We start from the raw sequence: 20,058 nt of genomic DNA on the forward strand, positions 1-20,058 counted from the left end.
CCAGTGGATATTGGCAATTTGATCTCTGGTTCCTCTGCCTTTTCTAAAACCAGGTTGAACATCAGGAAGTTCATGGTTCACGTATTGCTAAAGCCTGGCTTGGAGAATTTTGAACATTACTACCATGTAAGATGAGTGCAATTGTGTGGTAGTTTGAGCATTCTTTGGCATTGCCTTTCTTTGGCATTGGAATGAAAACTGACATCTTCCAGTCCTGTGGCCACTGCTGAGTTTTCCAAATTTGCTGGCATATTGAGTGCAGCACTGTCACAGCATCATCTTTCAGGATTTGAAATAGCTCTACTGGAATTCCATCACCCCCACTAGCTTTGTTCGTAGTGATGCTTTCTAAGGCCCATTTGACTTCACATTCTAGGATGTCTGGCTCTAGATGAGTGATCACACCATCGTGATTATCCAGGTCGTGAAGATCTTTTTTGTACAGTTCTTCTGTTATTCTTGCCACCTCTTCTTAATATCTTCTGCTTCTGTTAGGTCCAGACCATTTCTGTCCTTTATTGAGCCCATCTTTGCATGAAATGTTCCCTTTCTATCTCTAATTTAATCATTAGGAAAATGCAAATTAAAACCACAATAAGACATCACTAATAACAAGTGGTAGCATGGTTGTGGAGAAACTGGATCCTAAGTAAAAGAAGCCAGATGCAAAAGGGGCATGATTCCAAAAGATATGATTCCATCCATATGAAATATACCAAAAACACAAGTCTAAAGAGAAAGAAAGCAGGTTAGTGGTTGCCTACAGTTAGGATGGGAATAAGTATTAAATGCAAACAGGCACAAAGGATCTTTTTGATGGATAAAAATGTTATAAAACTTTTGTGGTGATGTCTGCACAACTCTGCATATTCACTAAAAATTACTGAAAAATCACTTAAAACTGGTGATTTTAAAATAGCTTTATAATATAGTTCATATACTATACCATTCACTCACAAGGTACATTTCAATTATTTTTTGGTATATTTACAGTTATACATCCATTACCACAATCAATTCTAGAACACTTTTATTACCCCCAAAATGAAACTCCACATCTCACAACCATCAGCCTCCAATCCTATCCCCACCAACTCCAGGGAACCACTAATTTACTTTCCATCTCTATGTATTTGCCTATTCTGGACACTTCAAACAAATGGTATATAATATACTGTCCTGTGGAACTGACTTCTTTCACTTAGCATGATGTTTTCAAGGAGCACCTATGTATCAGTATTTCAATCCTTTGTATAGTTAAGGTAGATTTTAGTTATCCATTCATCAGTTGACAGATATGTGGGTAGTTTCTACTTTTTGACAATCAAATGACTGATGCTATTATAAATATTCATGTGCAAGTTTTTGTCTGGACATTTCTATTCTCTTGGGTAATACCTAGGAATGGAATTGCTTCAGCTGCACTATTGTCATTCTCATCAGTAGCATATGAGAGTTCCCAAATCACATTACTGTCCATCTCTTGGATTATAGCCATCCCATGTAGGTATGAAATGGTGCCTTCCTTGTGTTTTGCTTTTTTTTGCATTCCCCTGATGGCTAATAATATTGATTATCTCTTTATGCACCTGTTGGCCATGTGTTTATCTTTAATGAGATAATACTACATACATCATAGAATGACCAAAATATTTTTTAAATGACAACAGCAAGTATTGACAAAGATGAAGAACAACTGGAACTCTCATATGTTGCTGGTAGGAATATAAAATAGTACATCCACTCTGGAAAAATAGTTTAGCAGATTCTTGTAAAATAAAACAGAGTTGTCATATGACCCAACAACCCCACTTCTGGGTAAATTTCCAAGAGAAATGAAAACTTAAGTTCACACAAAAACCTGCACATGAATATTTATAGCAGCTTTATTAATAATCATGATTCCTCCCAAGCTGGAAACAATCCAAACATCCTTCAAATGGTGAATGGAAAAACTGTGGTATATCCATAAAACAGAATATTCCTCAACAATAAAGAATAATTCTGGATACATACAAGATCATGGGTGAATTCCAAATGCACTGTGCTAAGCCAATGAAGAGAGCTTCAAAGGGTTACATACTGTATGACTACATTTATATGACATACTGGAAAAGACAAAACTACAGAAAGGGAAAACAGATCAGTTGCTGCCAGTTGTTAAGATTGCAGGAAAGGGCTGACTATAAAGGGATGACAGGAGGGGATTTAAAGATGGAGTGGAAGAGTTCTGTATCTTACATTATACATTTTTTTAAATGTATAGAACTATACATGAAAATGCTAATTCTGCTATATTTAAATGTAAAAATGAATAAAACAAAAGCAGTAGAAGGAACAGAATTTATAGTCGAGGAGCTCACAAAACAGACAAGGTTGTAGAGATAAAAACAAGGAAATTAGAGGATCAATTTAGGAAAGCCAATATCCAACCAACAGGAGTCCCAAAATGAGATGAAGAAAGTGCAGGGGAAGAAATAATGATGATGACGTAAGGAAAATTCTACCACTGCAGGATATGACTGTCTATATTTAGACTGAAAGAGTCCATGAAGCAGTCAGAACAATGAAAGCAAAAAAGATGATCTGCAATGCATGTAACAACATTCCTAAAGTCAGGGAATAAAGATTCTAAAGCTTTCTGAGAGGAAAAACAGATCTTATACAAAGGATCACACATATGAATAATAATAAATTCTCAACAGAAGAATTATAAGCTAGAAAACAATGAAGTTCAATATTTGAGGGGAAATTATTTCCAACCTTGAATTCTATACCAAGCTATCAATCAGATGGGGAGACTAGAAGAAGGCATTTTCAAACTTGAAAGATTAAAAAATGTGCCATCCTTTATCAGAAAGCTAGTGGAGGACATCTGAAACCAAAATTAGTATGTTAAACCACAAAAAAGGGGTGGGGTGCATGGAATCCTGGAAACAGAAGATTCCAAAAGAGAAGCAAAAGAAATTTTAAGGTAAGGTTGCAGGGGAAATTCCAGGAGGACAGACTTTTAGGCAGGACTAGATAGAGAACCACCAGTTGAGGTAAAATAAAACTACCGCACAGACATATTAAAAAATAAATAAGTTACAGATAACCTAGCATGTCTAAACGTACTAGGAAAGATGACCTCCTCAGATGGAAAGCTTGAGAATAGTTCTATAGAAAACTGAGCAAATGAAAAAAACAAAAATGAAATAGTTTTATAGAAATGTAATCAGTCAACAAAACATGGCTCATATGTGAATATTTACTAAAGAAATCATAATGTCAATGCTGAAAACAGATCTCACCATAATTGATAAACTAAATTTTTGTTTTTTAAATTTAAGTATCACCTATAAACTTCCTGAGGCTTCCCAGGTGGTTCAGTGGTAAAGAATCCGCCTGCCAATGCAGGAGATGCAGGTTTAATCCATGGGTCAGAAGATCCCCTGAAGAAGATGGCAACCCACTCCAGTATTCTTGTCTGGAAAATCCCATGGACAGATGAGCCTAGTGGTCCATGGGGTTGCAAGAGTTGGATAGGACTTAGCAACTAAACAACAGACTTCCTAATATGGAAGAAAGTGAGGAAGGGGATAAGGCCTCTCTTCCACAGAAGGAAGTCTATAGATGATATTCAAATATAAGAAACAAGTTAGAATGTATCATTTACAAAACATATGTTTACCTACAGGAAGCAGGGTCAGAGATGAGGAATGGGACACAGAACTGCTGTCTCTTGTTATAAGCCTTGTAGAACTAGTTAATATTTTACATATTTACATGTATTATCTTAGGAAATAATAAATTAATTCAATAAAGTGAACAAGAAATAGAACATAATAAACTGGAAAAATGATAAGCAGAATGTTACAGCTAAAAAGAACCTCTTGTTTTAAACAAGAGAAGTTCTTCATTCTTTACAGATGAAGAAACAAGTTTCAAATAATTATAAGACTTGTTCATGTTTTCACATCAAATTGGCAATAGTACTAGGACTGGAACTAAATATCGTCTCCTGATTTTTGCAATTACTATAGAAGGAATGCATTCTAAAGAAGATATGAACTAAGACTCAGAAATGGTAACCACAAGTAATGTTCCCCAAATTAGTACAATAGGACTTTTAAAAAAAGACTTGTAGGACAATACTAAAATTCTTCCTGAATGTAATAGAAAGCAATTTCATAGTAATAAATACTGTCGTTTGAAACATCTATTACACTTGAAATCCCAATTGGCTGATTATTCTTCTACAGCAAATTACTCCAATACTGCAAATCTCTAGAACAGTGGTTCTCAAGGGAAGGGCTTGAACAAAGATTGCCCCATGCCCAGAAACTCTGATTCAGCCAGAGCTGGGGTGGGTCCCAAGAATTTGCATTTTTAAAGGCTTCCCTGGTGGCTCAGTGATAATCTTCCTGCCAATGCAGGAAATGCGGTTTGGTCCCTGGGTCCAGAAGATGCCCTGGAGTAGGAAATGGCAAACCACTCCAGTATTCTTGCCTGATTTCCCAGAGGAGCCTAGTGAGCTACAGTCCATGGGGTCGCAAAGAATTGGGCACAACTTAGCAACTAAACAAGCAGTTCTGAGGTGGTGCTGATGCTACTGGCTCAGGATCACACTTTGGGAACCAGTGCTCTAGAACAAGATGTTCCACCAGTTATTAATAAGTGTTGCTGAGAAGAGAGTTTCAAGGCCCTATACTATAATCCTGTCTTTGAAGTTCATATGTCCATTAGCAAAATTAAAGGCTCCAGTTCAGTTCAGTTGCTCAGTCGTGTCTTGACTCTTTGCGACCCCATGAATCACAGCACGCCAGGCCTCCCTGTCCATCACCAACACCCAGAGTTCACTCAGACTCACATCCATCGAGTTGGTGATGCCATCCAGCCATCTCATCCTCTGTAGTCCCCTTCTCCTCCTGCCCCCAATCCCTCCCAGCATCAGAGTCTTTTCCAATGAGTCAACTCTTCGCGTGAGGTGGCCAAAGTACTGAAATTTCAGCTTTAGCATCATTCCTTCCAAACAACACCCAGGGCTGATCTCCTTCAGAATGGACTGGTTGGATCTCCTTGCAGCCCAAGTGAAGTCGCTCAGTCGTGTCTGACTCTTTGCGACCCCATGGATTGAGGAGCCTGCCAGGCTCCTCTGTCCATAGGATTTTCTAGGCAAGAGTACTGGAGTGGGTTGCCATTTCCTTCTCCACCTTGCAGTCCAAGGGACTCTCAAGAGTCTTCTCCAACACCACAGTTAAAAAGTATCAATTCTTCAGCGCTCAGCTTTCTTCACAGTCCAACTCTCACATTCATACATGACCACTGGAAAAACCATAGCCTTGACTAGACGGACCTTTGTTGGCAAAGTAATGTCTCTGCTTTTCAATATACTATCTAGGTTGGTCATAACTTTTCTTCCAAAGAGTAAGCGTCTTTTAATTTCATGGCTGCAGTCATCATCTGCAGTGATTTTGGAGGCCCCCAAAATAAAGTCTGACACTGTGTCCACTGTTTCCCCATCTATTTCCCAAAAAGTGATGGGACCAGATGCTATGATCTTCGTTTTCTGAATGTTGAACTTTAAGCCAACTTTTTCACTCTCCTCTTTCAAGAGGCTTTTTAGTTCCTCTTCACTTTCTGCCATAAGGGTGGTGTCATCTGCATATCTGAGGTTATTGATATTTCTCCCGGCAATCTTGATTCCAGCTTGTGCTTCTTCCAGCCTAGCATTTCTCATGATGTACTCTGCATATAAGTTAAATAAGCAGGGTGACAATATATAGCCTTGATGTACTCCTTTTCCTATTTGGAACCAGTCTGTTGTTCCATGTCCAGTTCTAAAGGCTCCAAGGAATGCCAAAGTTACCTACTCAACTTTGACCCGGTCTTTTCCATAAGGGAAAAAAAGGCCAAGTCAAAGTTAATCCACCTGCAATGCAGGAGATCTGGGTTTGATCCCTAGGTTGGGAAGATCCCCTGGAGAAGGGAAAGGTTACCCACTGCAGTATTCTGGCCTGGAGAATTCCATGGACTGTATTGTCCATGGGATCGCAAAGAGTTGGACACAACTGAGCGACTTTCACTTTCAAAGTTAATCAGGCAACTTTAGCATTCAAGTTACTAATGGTTTTTAGTGCACTATAGATAATGCTTTCAAATTTTCAAAGTTTGAGGAATGTTACTCCAGGAATTTTTCTGTGATCTAAATCTAAGGATGTTGGAATAATTACATTAGATACTGTATGTCAAGTGCTTACATAACTGCTTAATAAGTATTTGTTGCTGTTGTTGTTTGGTTGCGAAGTCATCTCCAACTCTTTTGCAACCCCATGGACCACCAGGTTCCTCCATCCATGGGATTTCCCAGGCAAGAATACTGGAGTGGTTTGTCACTTCCCCCTCCAGGGAATCTTCCTGACCCAGAGATCAAATCTGTGTCTCCTGCACTGGCAGGCGGATTCTTTACCACTGAGCCACCAGGGAAGCCCCCTGTTAACTGCTATCTGCCAAATAAAAAGGTTCACTAAGAAATTATTCTTTGGTCCAAAAAAAAAGGTAAGAAACAGAACAATTTCACCTAAATTCTACTGAAAATCAAGCCATAATTCAAATATAACTTCTCAGAGGCACTTTCCCAAACCTTAATGCATCTCCTCCCTTTGACATTGAAAATAGGAAGAAAAACAATTGCCTAAAAGACCTTTTAAGCACTGTACTATGGGTACAGATTAAAATAAATTGAAGAAAATAAAAATAATTAACAAATCATTTGACCTGTCATAAAATTGATGTGTTTTTACAACTACTTTTCATACCATAATTCAACTTGAAAAAGGGATTTGTTGTTTTAACTGGAATTGTCTATTTCTTCTTTCACTGATGAAATAGGGAAATTCTCTGTACTATGAAGAATATAAATACTAATAGTTTTAATTCAAAGATAATACTCCTTCATGTTTCTATAAGTAAATTAAATATGCCTGGATTTTTTTTTAAAAGCATACACTGTGACATATATGGTATAGTTGTAAATGTATAAAAATGTTTTTGAGCAATTGTTTTAATTTCTAAGAGACAATACAGTTATCATGAAAAGATTGTGAAATTTGTTATGCCATTTCAATCTGTCTGCATTGGTTTCCTTAAGTGAAAGTGAAGTCACTCAGTCGTGTCCAACTCTTTGCGACCCCGTGGACTGTAGCCCACCAGGCTCCTCTGTCCATGGGATTCTCCAGGCAAGAATACTGGAGTGGGTTGCCACTTAACTGTAAAATAAAGTTGACAGGCTATATGATCTCTAAGCTCTTTCAGGTCTAAAGAAGTGTGATTCTCTGCGAGTCAAAAGTAGGTAACAGATATACCCTCCCTTTAGATGAACAAATTTGTGATCAACATTAACCATAGCTTGTAGGGGGATTAACATATTATCCTGGCAAATTGTGGGGCAGAATGGCCCACATAAAAATAATAAATCTTACCTTGTCAAATGAAATAAACAGACTTGGATTTTTAAACATAACAAAATTCGTAACTATGTGTAGTGATGGATGTTAACTAAACTTATTGTGGTAATCATTTTTTGCTATGAAAGTCAAAGTCGCTCAGTCGTGTCCAACTCTCTTGTGACCCCATGGACTTACACAGTCCATGGAATTCTCCAGGCCAGAATACTGTAGTGGGTAACCATTCCCTTATCCAGGGGATCTTCCCAACCCAGGGATCGAACTTAGGTCTCCTGCACTGCAGGCAGATTCTTTACCAGCTGAGCCACCAGGGAAGCCCTTATTTTTCACTATATATACATATCAAATCATTAAGTTATACAACTTAATGTTACATGTCAATTATAAGTCAACAAAACTGAAAAAATTAACAGATATATGTATATAACAACATCACTGCCTGCTGTAAAGGCAATTAGCATTTTTTTTAATTGATAAATCATTTACTTCAGTCATTTTTCAGTATGAAATAACATGGGGCCAATGGGGGAAACTGCTCTGCAATTCTATAGAAACCTGTTATGGTCTTTCATTACTGAAAAATATAACAGTAAACTTTTTTAAAAAAAACATTTTTAACAGTACCCTGAAACTAGAACCTGTCACTTCTTTTCATGGTGAACATTTATGACAGAATTAGCAATGCAAGATTAGTGAAGAAAAGAAATACAACGGTTCTAAGACAAAATCCGGCCATAAGGCCCTATACCAACTCCTCAAAGTTTTAGGAAGGAGGCAATAAAGAAAAATAATTGACTTCCCAGAACAGTTATTCTTGTTCAGATATGCAAAACAGAAGAAACATTATCAGGAGCCACTTGCTTTCATTTCCTCTCTTCCCTAGTTCCACCCGAAGCATTCTAATACAGATTATGAAAAAAAGAAAAATAGTATGTTTAAAAATATATTGACACAGAAATACTGAAGGCTGTTTTTTGTTGTTTTTTAAGCTACATGCAGTGTCCAGTCAGTCTACAGACAGACGGGATTAAAGGAAGGGAGAATAAAGACCAGAACATTCTTTTGTTTTGATGCACTGAAGAGACTCATTCCCTTACTCCTCTAAGTAAACTTTAATTCTCTAACCACAACCCCAGCTAGAGACTGAATATGAATTTAAATATGAAATTCAAGGAAGATTTTGCTTTCTTTATTACTTAGGACTGAATTCTAGGAAAGTATCTCTAAGCCTACTCCTACTTCTTAAAACAAAAACTCTAACCAAGAGGAATGTATTATTTTAACATTTTTTTTTTAATTTTCAAACATGCCACACATGGATTAGAAGTCACCTATGAAGGAAGCTAGTTTTACTAGTTTACAAATGGAAAAACTGAAATTCAGAAAACCACTTTGAAACATAAGAATGTGTTTCACTCCTAAATTTGGGGAGTAGGTGTATTATCTACTTTCTTCATACAGTAGTAGAGAAATAATCAGTATATTCTGGAAAAAAGAGGAAATGAACAGAAAAAGATGCAATATATGGCCTCTCACAGACATTCCAACAGTGACTATCAGTTCAGCAAATACCTTAGAAGCACATTTGATAGTGAGTAAATTACAACACTATGTTGCTTTACCAAATAGCCTAATGTAATATATCCTAAAATAACTACTATAAATGTATATAATTCTCATTTAGCTCTTTTTATCAATTAGAAACTACTACAAAAGTTTTTGGGTTATAGATACTGAGTTAAAGTATTCAGGTTAGTTTCAAAATGCTGCTTGGCATGTTTCAAATGAGAAAAATTTATAACTTGTTTTATATTATAAAAACTGGAAGTCACTAAACTTAAATGTATTTAACCAGAGGGTTTAATTATAAAGGAGTCTGTTATCATTAAATATTAATGAACAATGACCAAGGAATCAAATTATTGAAGTTGGCCTCCATCTAGGGATTCTTAACCTAGCACAGCCTCAAGGTACCTGTAAATTCCTTGTAACTCATGGCAAAATGTTAGTACAGAGAAGCAGTAGTTTTAAGTATTTTGAAGGGTTTCATGATCTCCCAAAAGCTTAAGAATGACTGCCTTTAAAAGCAGGACTGTAGCCATCAAAATACAATCATGACATGGGAATTCTCTGAAGGTCTAGTGGTTAAGACTCTCTGCTTCCACTGCCAGGGGCATGGGTTTGATCCCTGCTCAGGGAACTAAGATCTAGTAGGCTACAGAACACAGATCCCCCTCCCTACCCCCACCCCTCCACCGGCCCCCAAAATCAATCATGACAGAGTATCAATCTGCCAGGATATAGTAAAAATTCATAAAGACAGTAAGGATCTAGAAATGAAATACCAAAACAGATAGGACATGATGGTATTAAAAACTGCTCAAAATATTTTTTAAGAATCAATATCAACATCAAGAAACATGTATTTTACCTTGCCGTCTGAAGCTAAATTTTTTTGCTTATCTTTTATCTAGCCACCTAAAAAATCATAATTGAAAGAACTATACCAGATTGTACTAGAATATTCATGTAAGGAATGAACCATTTAACAAGGAATTAAGTGTGATTTTGTGGTTATCCTCTGTACTCTCTTACTGGAAAACACTATAGCTACTGCTTTTTATAAATCTCTGATTTTTAACACCGTGTTTGTCCAAAAATCCCCAACAGGTATCGTTATTTGACAGATCCTTAAATACCACTAGAACATTACATAGGATCAGCACTGCTATGTTTTAGATGCTATTTCTACAAACACTTGATCCTACAAACTTCACCATATCATGTGATGGTCATCACATCTTTCTTCTGAATGAGAGGCATACTAGAGATTTTGAAGTCAAGTCAAAGACAGTGTGAAGTGAAAGTGTGCAAGATGACAATGTTTCCTAGCCCCAATACCTAATCAAGATAATGAGAAAAGACTACTAAATTACAGAAGTGCATTTATCATTTACAGACAGCCTACTGTTTTTCTGGCAGAAGACTCATAAATATAGTTCCTCCTCAAGCATACTGAAAGAGTTCCTCCAGAGCAGGAACCAAGTCTAGAGTCCTGCTGATACAAAAAGTAGATTCTTACCATGCATTTATGTTTAAAAATTAAAACAAAAAAAAGTAAGAGAACAAATAAACAAGTGGGCTTGAAACATTTAGGAAGTAAAGCTAAGAGTATCTGGTGACCAATCATATATAAAGGATTGGAGATGTAAAAGTTACAGCCTGGAGGGCTGACTCAATGGTGACACCATTAATACAAATAAGGATCTCAGAAGCATGAAAAGAAGTAAAATTTGTTTAGGGCACATCAAATTCAGGATACTTCAGAAATTTATGAGACTGACATGACGTATAGGCAACTGGAAAATACCATGCAGGAGCTCAAATCACAGTTGGGGGATATATATGGGAGGCAGTAAGAGAAACCCTAGAAGTGAAAATACCAAGAAAAAGTATATAAAGAGGACCAAAAACAGAGCCCAAAATACAAACATTTTAAGAGAAAACAAGAGCCTGGCAAATAAGTTGCAACCAGGTAACCAACTGGGAGTTTAGCAATCAGTATGCTTTCAAATAAGCAATGTAAAAACTGAAATAGATTACATAGCTACAATCACAATTCCCAGATCATCTTTTGGATATTTAAGAAGCATAAAACTACTTTTTCACGTTATGCTCTAAGGTCAGTCTCCTCACTTGCAAAATGGAACAGTAACTATTTCATAAGGTTATATTATAAATGAGTATGTTTATATAAAATGTTTTAAACAGTACACCATACATACTAAGCAGGCAATGGGTATTAACTGTTACTACTATTCTTCACTCCCACTCCCCCATAAAAGTATGGTATTAACTGTTTAGCAGAAAATTGATTACCACACAGCTATCAGAACCACCCAGTCCAAATCGTTTCCAAAACACAATTTCAAATTATCTGCCCATACATCTCATTTCTCAGACCATATGAAGATTTTTCGTCATCTCTGATAATTTCCTATTTTTAACAAATCACAGAGATTAAGTGCTTACATTATTAACATGATAAAGGACCAAGAAAAATTACATTACTGTTAAGTCATTCCTGACATCCTTAGTCTTGGAAAACTTCCTCAAATTATCAAAATGGTACATATTTTTATATTGCCCTGTGTCTACATGATTTGCCTTTAAAAACATACAAAGCAGTGCTCTGATTCTAGGTTCTAGGTGTCTAGAATCACTAGACAGTACTTTGAGATGATTACTTTTCAATGTTGCAGAACCACACAACAAGTTCATCAGTTCTCTTACCTAACACCAAATCCTCTTTTTTCCTTTCAAATTATAAGCACAGTCTATTATAAATTCTTTACTTTCCAAGCATCCATAACTTCACATCACCTTTCACCTACTCCAACATCAATCAACTTTCTACCATTACCTGCCCACCTCTGAACCTACCAACAATGTGAATTTCTCAAAATGCTAAACTTTCTCTTTCACTGCCTTAACCTCTCAATATCTCTCAATATAAAACTGCTAAATAAACTGCACTGCACTTAGGCATTGATTTCAAAAATCTGAAACCCTGTCAGGTAATGAAACTAAACAAATTTTATTTTAGTGGATACATATTTCAAATAGAATTTTGGTTACCATTAATTTCTTCATAAGGATCAATCAGACAAACACTTGGCAATTAATTTATCCTAGCCTCTTTCCTCATCTGTAAAATGAGTGGTTTGTACTAGGTATTTTTAAAATTCTCTACCAATTCCAAAAGTCTAGAATTCTTTGTCTTAAAGTCTACTTGTTCAATCTAGTATCAATCCTATCCATGGCATTTTGCTAGATGCCAAAAACTCAGGAGTAATCGGTTTCTAAGTCCAAGGTAAGGTTGCAACACACCAAAGGAAAACCCAACTTAGTGAACTGTGAAATTCCCACTAAAATAAACTTCTGGAAATGAAGAAAATCTCCCCTGGATATGATTAAAGTAACTAAATACTAGGCAAACATAAAAAGAAAACAAAAAGCTTACAACATGTATTATGGTATGGTACAAAAAGCACAGGAATGGGAGTCAAGAAGTTGCTTCTAGTGGCAGCTCTGTCAAAGGCTATTATTTTAGACAAGTTGTAACCTCTTGCCTTCTTCCTCACCTGAGAGATGAAGGGAATGAACTAGACAGTCTTGAGGATTCCTGCCAAATCAAAATGATTCTAAGATATTTGCTGATTTGTAAACCTCACAACTGATACAAAATTCCCCACAAAGCTGTAGTCGAGATGTCACTACACACAACTGACACCACCGGTTGAAGCCTCTGCTAAATGAAATAATGAAATCTGGGTTATGTACTCATGTGGGAAAGAAGCAGAGGATTTAGGGCTTTTTAGTTGTCTAATGTTTAAGTAGACCCTTTCATTTATTTCTGATTCCCTATGGCTAATCCTTCATGACATAAGATAATTAAAGATTGAGTGATCAATATAAATTTTAAGCCACAATTTTTCTCAAACTAGAGAAATACATTTAAAAGAAAAGCCCAGAAAAGTGAAACTCTATGGATTTGAATAGGGACTTTCCTATAGCATTTGGTTAACACTAATATACAATATAATTATGATTATGGTGCTGTAAATTCTCAACCATGTAGATATAGATTACTCACTTTTTAGATTAATCTCAGCAAAATTTTAATCCAAGTTGGCATCCTCCTGCTACCCAGAGTACTTCTGAGCCACCACCTTCTACCATTAGTAACAATTTATTTTATTATTAGCCTAAGTAAAACACAATCAGGAAAATAAATCTACAAAAGCATTATTTAATGCATCCCAAGTAAGATGTTTAGAATATTCAACATCTTGGGATAATACGATCGAAAATAAATCTTTATAGTGAATGCTCTTTTATGGATCAGTTATATCTAAACTTTCTACCAAAAAACTGTCAATATTTATGGATAATCTACTTTATTTTATAGGTCTTTAGACTACTTACCCTGTTCAGAATTTCATAAAGTATCTATTTTGAGCTATGTGACTTTTAAAACCATACATTTAGGCCATTATACACCTCAGATCATTTATTCATTTGTAAAATTAATTTTATAAGGACATAAATAATTCCTCTATGATGCTACAGTAAATGTTTCAATACCACTGTAAGAGGGTGGTCCTTAAAAAAAAATAGCAATTCCTATCAGCACTGATGCTTTTTAATTTACTCTAAAACCAGTAAAGCTTTGACATTGGGTAAGATTATTTTTGTCACTTTTTTTTTTTTAATCATTGTGAACTCAGTGTTTATTAATAAGGGTGGAATTATACCATTACAAAATTCCTTGCAATTTTTATATTTCCTCCTTTTGTTTCTCTAACCCTTTTCTTCCCAGACTTTTAATTCACATAAGGCAGGCCCTAGAAATTATTTCTTGACATTTAACTGTCACTTTCTATTTATACTTTATAGCAACAAAATGAATACATCCACTCCACTCTATTCTTCAGGATAATAATTTCTTGAAGGATAATAGATCAACTGACTCGAAAGTTAATCTTTTTAAGGTAATTACTGAGCTTATATAAATAATTTATTTCACAGAACACAACCCATTTTTGTTTTGTTTTGTTTCAATTTGGTTTCTTGGAGTATGAAGCTAAAGATTCTGACTCAAATGTTTTTTTACAAGTCTGTTACTGTTTCATTGTTTAAGGAACATAAAGTAACTACATTTGAGGTTTTTGTCAAAGCTTTCATATTTAATTCTTTTTTCATGATTCCAAGTCCTCTGGGATTCAAGGATAAACTATGTGAATGTTCACTACATATTTCTTTTACTAAAATATGAAGATTAGGAAAAAATCTAATAAACTTGTGAAACTGCAATTAGAATTTGGACCCAAATGCTAACATTCACAAATAAAATTTTCTATACATTCTATAGATGTAGGAGACTTATTAATTTATATTATTCTATAAACATATACTCTATATTAAACTTGATTTAACCACATTCCACGGGTTGAATTTGAGGGGTGTTTTAAAGTGTTGAGAGTTTAGTGTTTATTTTTGTAATCCAACAACTTTATCCAAAAATGCAGAAAATTTTTCTGGCTGGCCAGGAGGAAAACATTTCAGTGTTGATAAGTCCATTGACTGTAACAGCCCAGGAAGCATGCTAAAACAAAAGAAGAAAAATATTAGGTAACATGGGAGAAAATTTCATAATGCAATTCTGCCCACTTGATGACTGAATCTAACTTCCAAGAATAATGTGATGCTTCTCAAACTATGTGAATTTTAATGTATTTTAATATTACAGGTATATACACTAATAATAAAACAACACAAAGAGCTTATGTCAATAGCAATGCAACAGTCACTTTATCTTTTATGTCAACTAAAAGATTTCAGAAATGTTACTTCATGAAAAATGTGGTCATATGGTTTTGGAACACTTTGCAGGACTACGCAGATATAACTTGAAGTAAATTAATTTATGAAAACAGAATAAATGAAACCAAGAGTGACAGCTACAAGACAAGCACAATAAGCTGGGGAGACTACTAGACCATGCATGAAGACTGTAAAATAACTTTTTTTGCTAGTAATTTACTATTATAAATCCATATATAATTAAGCAACGTACAATCACCATGCATGTTGGAAATAAGGTTTCAATCACAACATAAAATTATTACTTCAAGAAATTTAATATTACAGCAGCCACTTAAGTTAGAACAGACATACAGTCATCCAGCCTAGATTTGCGGCAAACAAATGATACACCTAAAATGAAAATACAACCAATTATTGATTCTTCTTATGGCATTCATGCATGTGACTTTCTTGAAATTAATACAAGTAAAAAAGAATTCTAGAACTGAAAAAAGATTAATAAACTGGAGACTTGTACAACTGCCCTTTCAGCCTGAGAGTCAGAAAGTGTTTATGAAATCACTATTTCCCCTTTTTTAATGTACTAACATAAAAACCAAAGCTAATTTAATATTTAGAATGAAAATACTCATCAAAGGTATCTGGAAAAATTAACTTGCATAAACTAAGGAAGATGATTATTTATTCTACTTCAAAAATGGTATTAACTCGTAACAATCTCAACTACCTAAGGACAGATATGCCAATTATCTGCAGCCCAAGTAATGTTTATTATCTGGCTTCTCCCCACACTCACAATATTGTAAGAATGGCTTCTACATTACAAAGCCACCCTGACATTCCCTCTCCTCCATCATTACAGGGATTAGAACATCAACCATTGCTCCTGCAACATTCAACGAATCTGTCTCCTCTCAAAGAAAATAAAAATCTTTGTTTTTGTGTTCACTGACATATGCCAAGTGTCTAGAATAATGCCTGGCACATAATATGTGTTCAATAAATAATGAATGAACAAGTATTTGTTGAGTGCCTAAGAGACAAAAAGCATAAAATTAAAAGAAAAGCTTACGTTTTAGCCAGTTTCTTCTAGAGTTTAAAGTTTATTTTAAATTTCAACTTTTAATAACATAAGAAATATTTATTCTGTAATACTTCCATGAGGTTTTTTTCCTTTTAAAACATCAAATTAGGACTATATTTAAAATCAAATAATTGTGAATTACTGACCTGACCCTTTGGCAAGCTTCTAGTGTCTGAAGAAGAATTAATAGAAAACAAACCAGGAATTTTCTCCATCCTTCTATTGTGATGTTGATCAGTTCTTGCTGAATTCTAATATACTTCTAGAAAATAATTCTCCTCACCAAAAAGCAATTCCTCTGCTTAAAATACTCTTTATATTTCTTATTAAACATAGAATAAAACCAGAATTTTTATGTGAGCTCTCGCCGCCCAGCTTCAACTTCATATTACAGCCACCCTCGCTTACTATACTTTTGCCACACTAACCCTCTATTCCTCAAACATACCAAACTCCAAGCTCATTCCCAACTTAGGGCCTTTGCAATGTCCACTGTTGCTTCTGACTCTAGAGCTTCACATGACTGGCTCGCTCTAGACATTCAGGTTTCAGCTCAAATGCACACCCAGTCATGCCTTCCCTGACCATTCTAATTAATCTTCACCCCAGCTATCACATCACCCTGCCCTATTTTCTCCATAACACATTTCACCATGTGAAATTCTCTGGATTGCTTATTTATGAACTGTTTAATGTCTATCTCCCACCACTGGAACACAGGTACCATGAGAGCAGGGACTTTATGTCATGTTCAGTACTATATCCACAGCACCAAGGGCTTCCCTGATAGCTCAGTTGGTAAGGAATCTGCCTGCAATGCAGGAGACCCCAGTTTGATTCCTGGGTCAGGAATATCCGCTGGACAAGGGCTAGGCTACCCACTCCAGTATTTTTGGGCTTCCCTTGTCACTCAGCTGTAAAGAATCTGCCTGCAATGTGGAAGACCTGGGTTCGATCCCTGAGCTAGGAAGATCCACTGGAGAAGGGAAAGTCTACCGACTTGAGTATTCTGGCCTAGAGAATTCCGTGGACTGTACAGTCCCTGGGGTTGCAAACAATGGGACACGACTGAGTGACTTTCACTTTCCACAACACCAAAACAATGCCTGCTTTGCATTAGGTATAGCTGAATGAATGAATAAATGAGTAAATTTAATTCATGGATTCCAGTGGATTTACTGAAGTCAAAACCTTAACTGAAAATACGCAAATGCCTTCCTTGCATAATGAAAAATAATGAACTCAAAAGTTTATATGCTCAGAGACCTGAACACCTAGATGAACATAAATAGACACATGTGCACACACATTCAGATATTCACATGCAATGAAATAAGCATAGACACTGAAATATAACACAGAGATCACAGTCAAAGTAGAAGACAAACAAGCAGGTTTTACTGGTGAGAAACTCAAAATGTTTGCTAAGTGGGAGAAAGTAAGAAGTCAAAGACACAGGTTGGTTAGGTAGGCAGGTAAGAATAGCTAGGAAGGAATTAAGACAAGAGGTCAACTAATCAGTTTCAAGTATACCTGCAGGTACAGTAGAAGAGATGCCCGTCTTTGTGTAGCTGCTTTGCCAATTCCAGTTGATGATTGTTCATCAACCTTTCATTTATAACCACTATAAGTGGCTTTCTTTTCTCCAAAGTCTCCAAACAGCTTCCTGCACCTACAAAAATATACCAAATTTGTCAATATAGTTTTACAAAAAGTTAAGGTGCTTCACCAGGCTTTATAGCTTGAACTCAAGGCAACACTACAAGCCTTTTAATCAGAGAGTCAAAATGACAAAAAATAGTTATGTCTTGCTCTCTAGTAAGTGTTACAAACCTGACTTGAAAAATACATTCTTTATCACTGCCAACAATATTAAGACCTATGATTCAGTGCTTTGCAACTTGCCCACCAGTAGTACGCCCTGGGCATGGGCCCTGAATACAAATAAGATTCAGGTTCAACATACTGTACAGGAAGCCGTTGTTGTTCAGTCGCTTTGACACTCCTTATGAGTCTGCCTGTCAAAATAGGATAAATCTCCACAAACATGCACATATACAATATTTGGGCCAATTCTTTTAAGTCTAAACTCATTTAGATAGCTCAAATGGGAGCGAGGAGACTGTTGAGTGAAAAATTCTTTTGGGGTAGATGATGCCAGTACCAGACTGTTACCTGCCTACCACTTACTGACTGGATAAGTTACTTAACCTTTTAATAGAAATATAAAAAAATCTTCCAAAGCCAGCAGCATCTCAATGATCAATTGCTGAACATTCCTGCAGATCTAAGCCCAGATATTAATTTCAACTGACAACTCTTAACACATGTCATTGGATATATTATTTTGCCTCTCTGTGTTTAGGGTTCCTAACTGTAAAGCTGGGCTTCAGTGACTGATTTCCCATTTTCTTATCACCCAGAAATTATAAATCCTCTCCAATAATGTTCTTGGTCTCGACTGTTATATTGAAATCAGTATTATATTCAAAAGGGCTACTGGTGAGTTATCCTAGTGATTTTATTTTACATCAGAAAAGTTCGAGTTTCTGTTCTTATTTATGGTCGATCAAAAACCAACCCGGGCGATTCTAAAGCACTTTACCTGCGTGACTAATAACAAGATCTGCTTTCTGAAGGTCTTCCTTCAGTGAATCCTTATACCTGTAAACATCCAGAGTGAATGACTCAGTACTGAATGGTTCAGGTACCACCTTTCCTCTACCTATTTGTAGGACAAGTCGGTTGTAACCGAGGCTCTGGATTATCTGAAATGGAAGAAAAAAGAAAAAGCAGGCCTTTTAAACAGGCCACTGGCAAACAGCAATGACGGCAACAAATCCCCCAATCGAAGCACGGGATGTCAACTAGTCGAACTGGAGCCTATTTGCTACTTTTTCAAAAAGCTCCTTTTTCCCGTCCTGGGCCCCAACGTGGAGCCTCACTAACCCTAAACGATCTAAACGCCCCATCTCACCACGTCGGGCAAGAAATGGCCCTGCGAGATAGAGGAAGCAAGGCAAAGACTCTTAAAGAGACGTTGCAAACTACGGAGGAAGAGTGAGGCACAACGTTGTCGTGGCCCAGAACTGGGGCTGCGGGAACACGAGCCCTGAGGAGAGGACGCGCTCCTGGGACGCCGGACAGGAAGGCGCCTGAGGCGGAGGGAAGGCGCAGTGGCCTCCGACCGAGGGCGGCGGAGCAAGGCTGGGGCAGGCGGGGGCGGCGCGCCAGCAGGACCGGTCGACTGGGGCCGAGCCGGGCCCCACGGTGCGCGTCAAAGGCGCGTCCCTGAGAGGGCTTGAGGAGCGGCCTGCGAGGCGGGCCCGGGTCCGGGAGGCGGGCCGGAGCCCCGGCTCGGGGAGGCGGAGCCGCTGAAAGGAGGGGCGAAGCCGGAGGAAGGAGAGGCGGAGGCGGAGAATCGGAGGGGAAAAGCCGGGGGAGGGGGGGAGGAGGAGCTGGAGAAGGATGGGGAGGAGCGGCCCAGGAAGGCGGCGGGGAACAAGCAGAGGAGGCGGAGGATTCTGAGGAGCGGGGGAGCGGAAGGAGGGCCCAGTCAGGCGCTGGGAGGAGCCGGCCGAGGGGCGGCGGCACCTGAGGTCGAGCTGCTAGGGGTTCTTCGCGAGCGCCGCGGTCAGACAAGGTTACCGAGGTTAGCGGTCAGGCTGGCGGCAGCGACTGGCGAGCGCAGAGCGGCGAGCCCAGCCGCAGCCCGCCCGCCTCCCCCACTCACTTGCAGACTGTCGTGCGCCGATACACACGCAATGAGGTCGTCAAAGCTGGTGGTCCCTACAGTAACAAAAACGCACTTCATAGCGCGGGTTCCGCAACCCCGAATCGCAAGGGCCGGATGTGACGTATCGGAGGCCACGCGGGCGGCCGGGTTGGGTGCAAGAACCGGAAGTCGGCCATGGCCACCAGGGGGCAGTGCGCGCCTGGTCTGTGTCTCCGGGGATGGGAGGAAAGCAACGACTGCTCCTGGCCTAAGTGCTGGCCACTTTCGTAAGCCTTTTGCGTGTAGGAGTTCATGGGACCTTCATAGTAAGGAGGTGGGAAATTGACAATTTTTTTTTTCAAAAGTGGGATTTAAAATAATAATCATGAAGTCTCACACCCTTATGTTTGCAGCCTGGTTCG

The 20,058-nt window shown here is 37.7% G+C and overlaps 1 protein-coding gene across 6 annotated transcripts in view; it reads right to left on the reverse strand.

Annotated features, from left to right (window-relative positions):
- The window catches only part of ALG13 (ALG13 UDP-N-acetylglucosaminyltransferase subunit), a 79,725-nt gene extending 59,947 nt beyond the window's left edge, over positions 1 to 19,778 (reverse strand). For 2 of the 6 annotated variants that reach the window (XR_006058401.1, XM_042242415.2), the window contains exons 1-3: positions 19,655 to 19,778; positions 18,527 to 18,689; positions 17,455 to 17,593 (exon numbers count right to left, since the gene is read on the reverse strand). Coding sequence is in view for 2 of the 6 variants with exons in the window: in XM_042242415.2 (XP_042098349.1) it covers positions 17,455 to 17,593; positions 18,527 to 18,689; positions 19,655 to 19,735 (383 nt within the window). In the remaining 4 variants the exon portion in view is untranslated. Of the gene's footprint in view, positions 1 to 8,720; positions 14,617 to 17,454; positions 17,594 to 18,526; positions 18,690 to 19,654 lie in introns of those variants that run through there. The other 4 variants (XM_060408430.1, XM_042242413.2, XM_042242414.1 and 1 more) reach the window with 3 other exon arrangements.
- Positions 19,779 to 20,058: the final 280 nt, after the last annotated feature.

The sequence above is a fragment of the Ovis aries genome, chromosome X (assembly GCF_016772045.2).
Source record: "Ovis aries strain OAR_USU_Benz2616 breed Rambouillet chromosome X, ARS-UI_Ramb_v3.0, whole genome shotgun sequence".
Classification (NCBI taxonomy): Eukaryota; Metazoa; Chordata; class Mammalia; order Artiodactyla; family Bovidae; genus Ovis; species Ovis aries.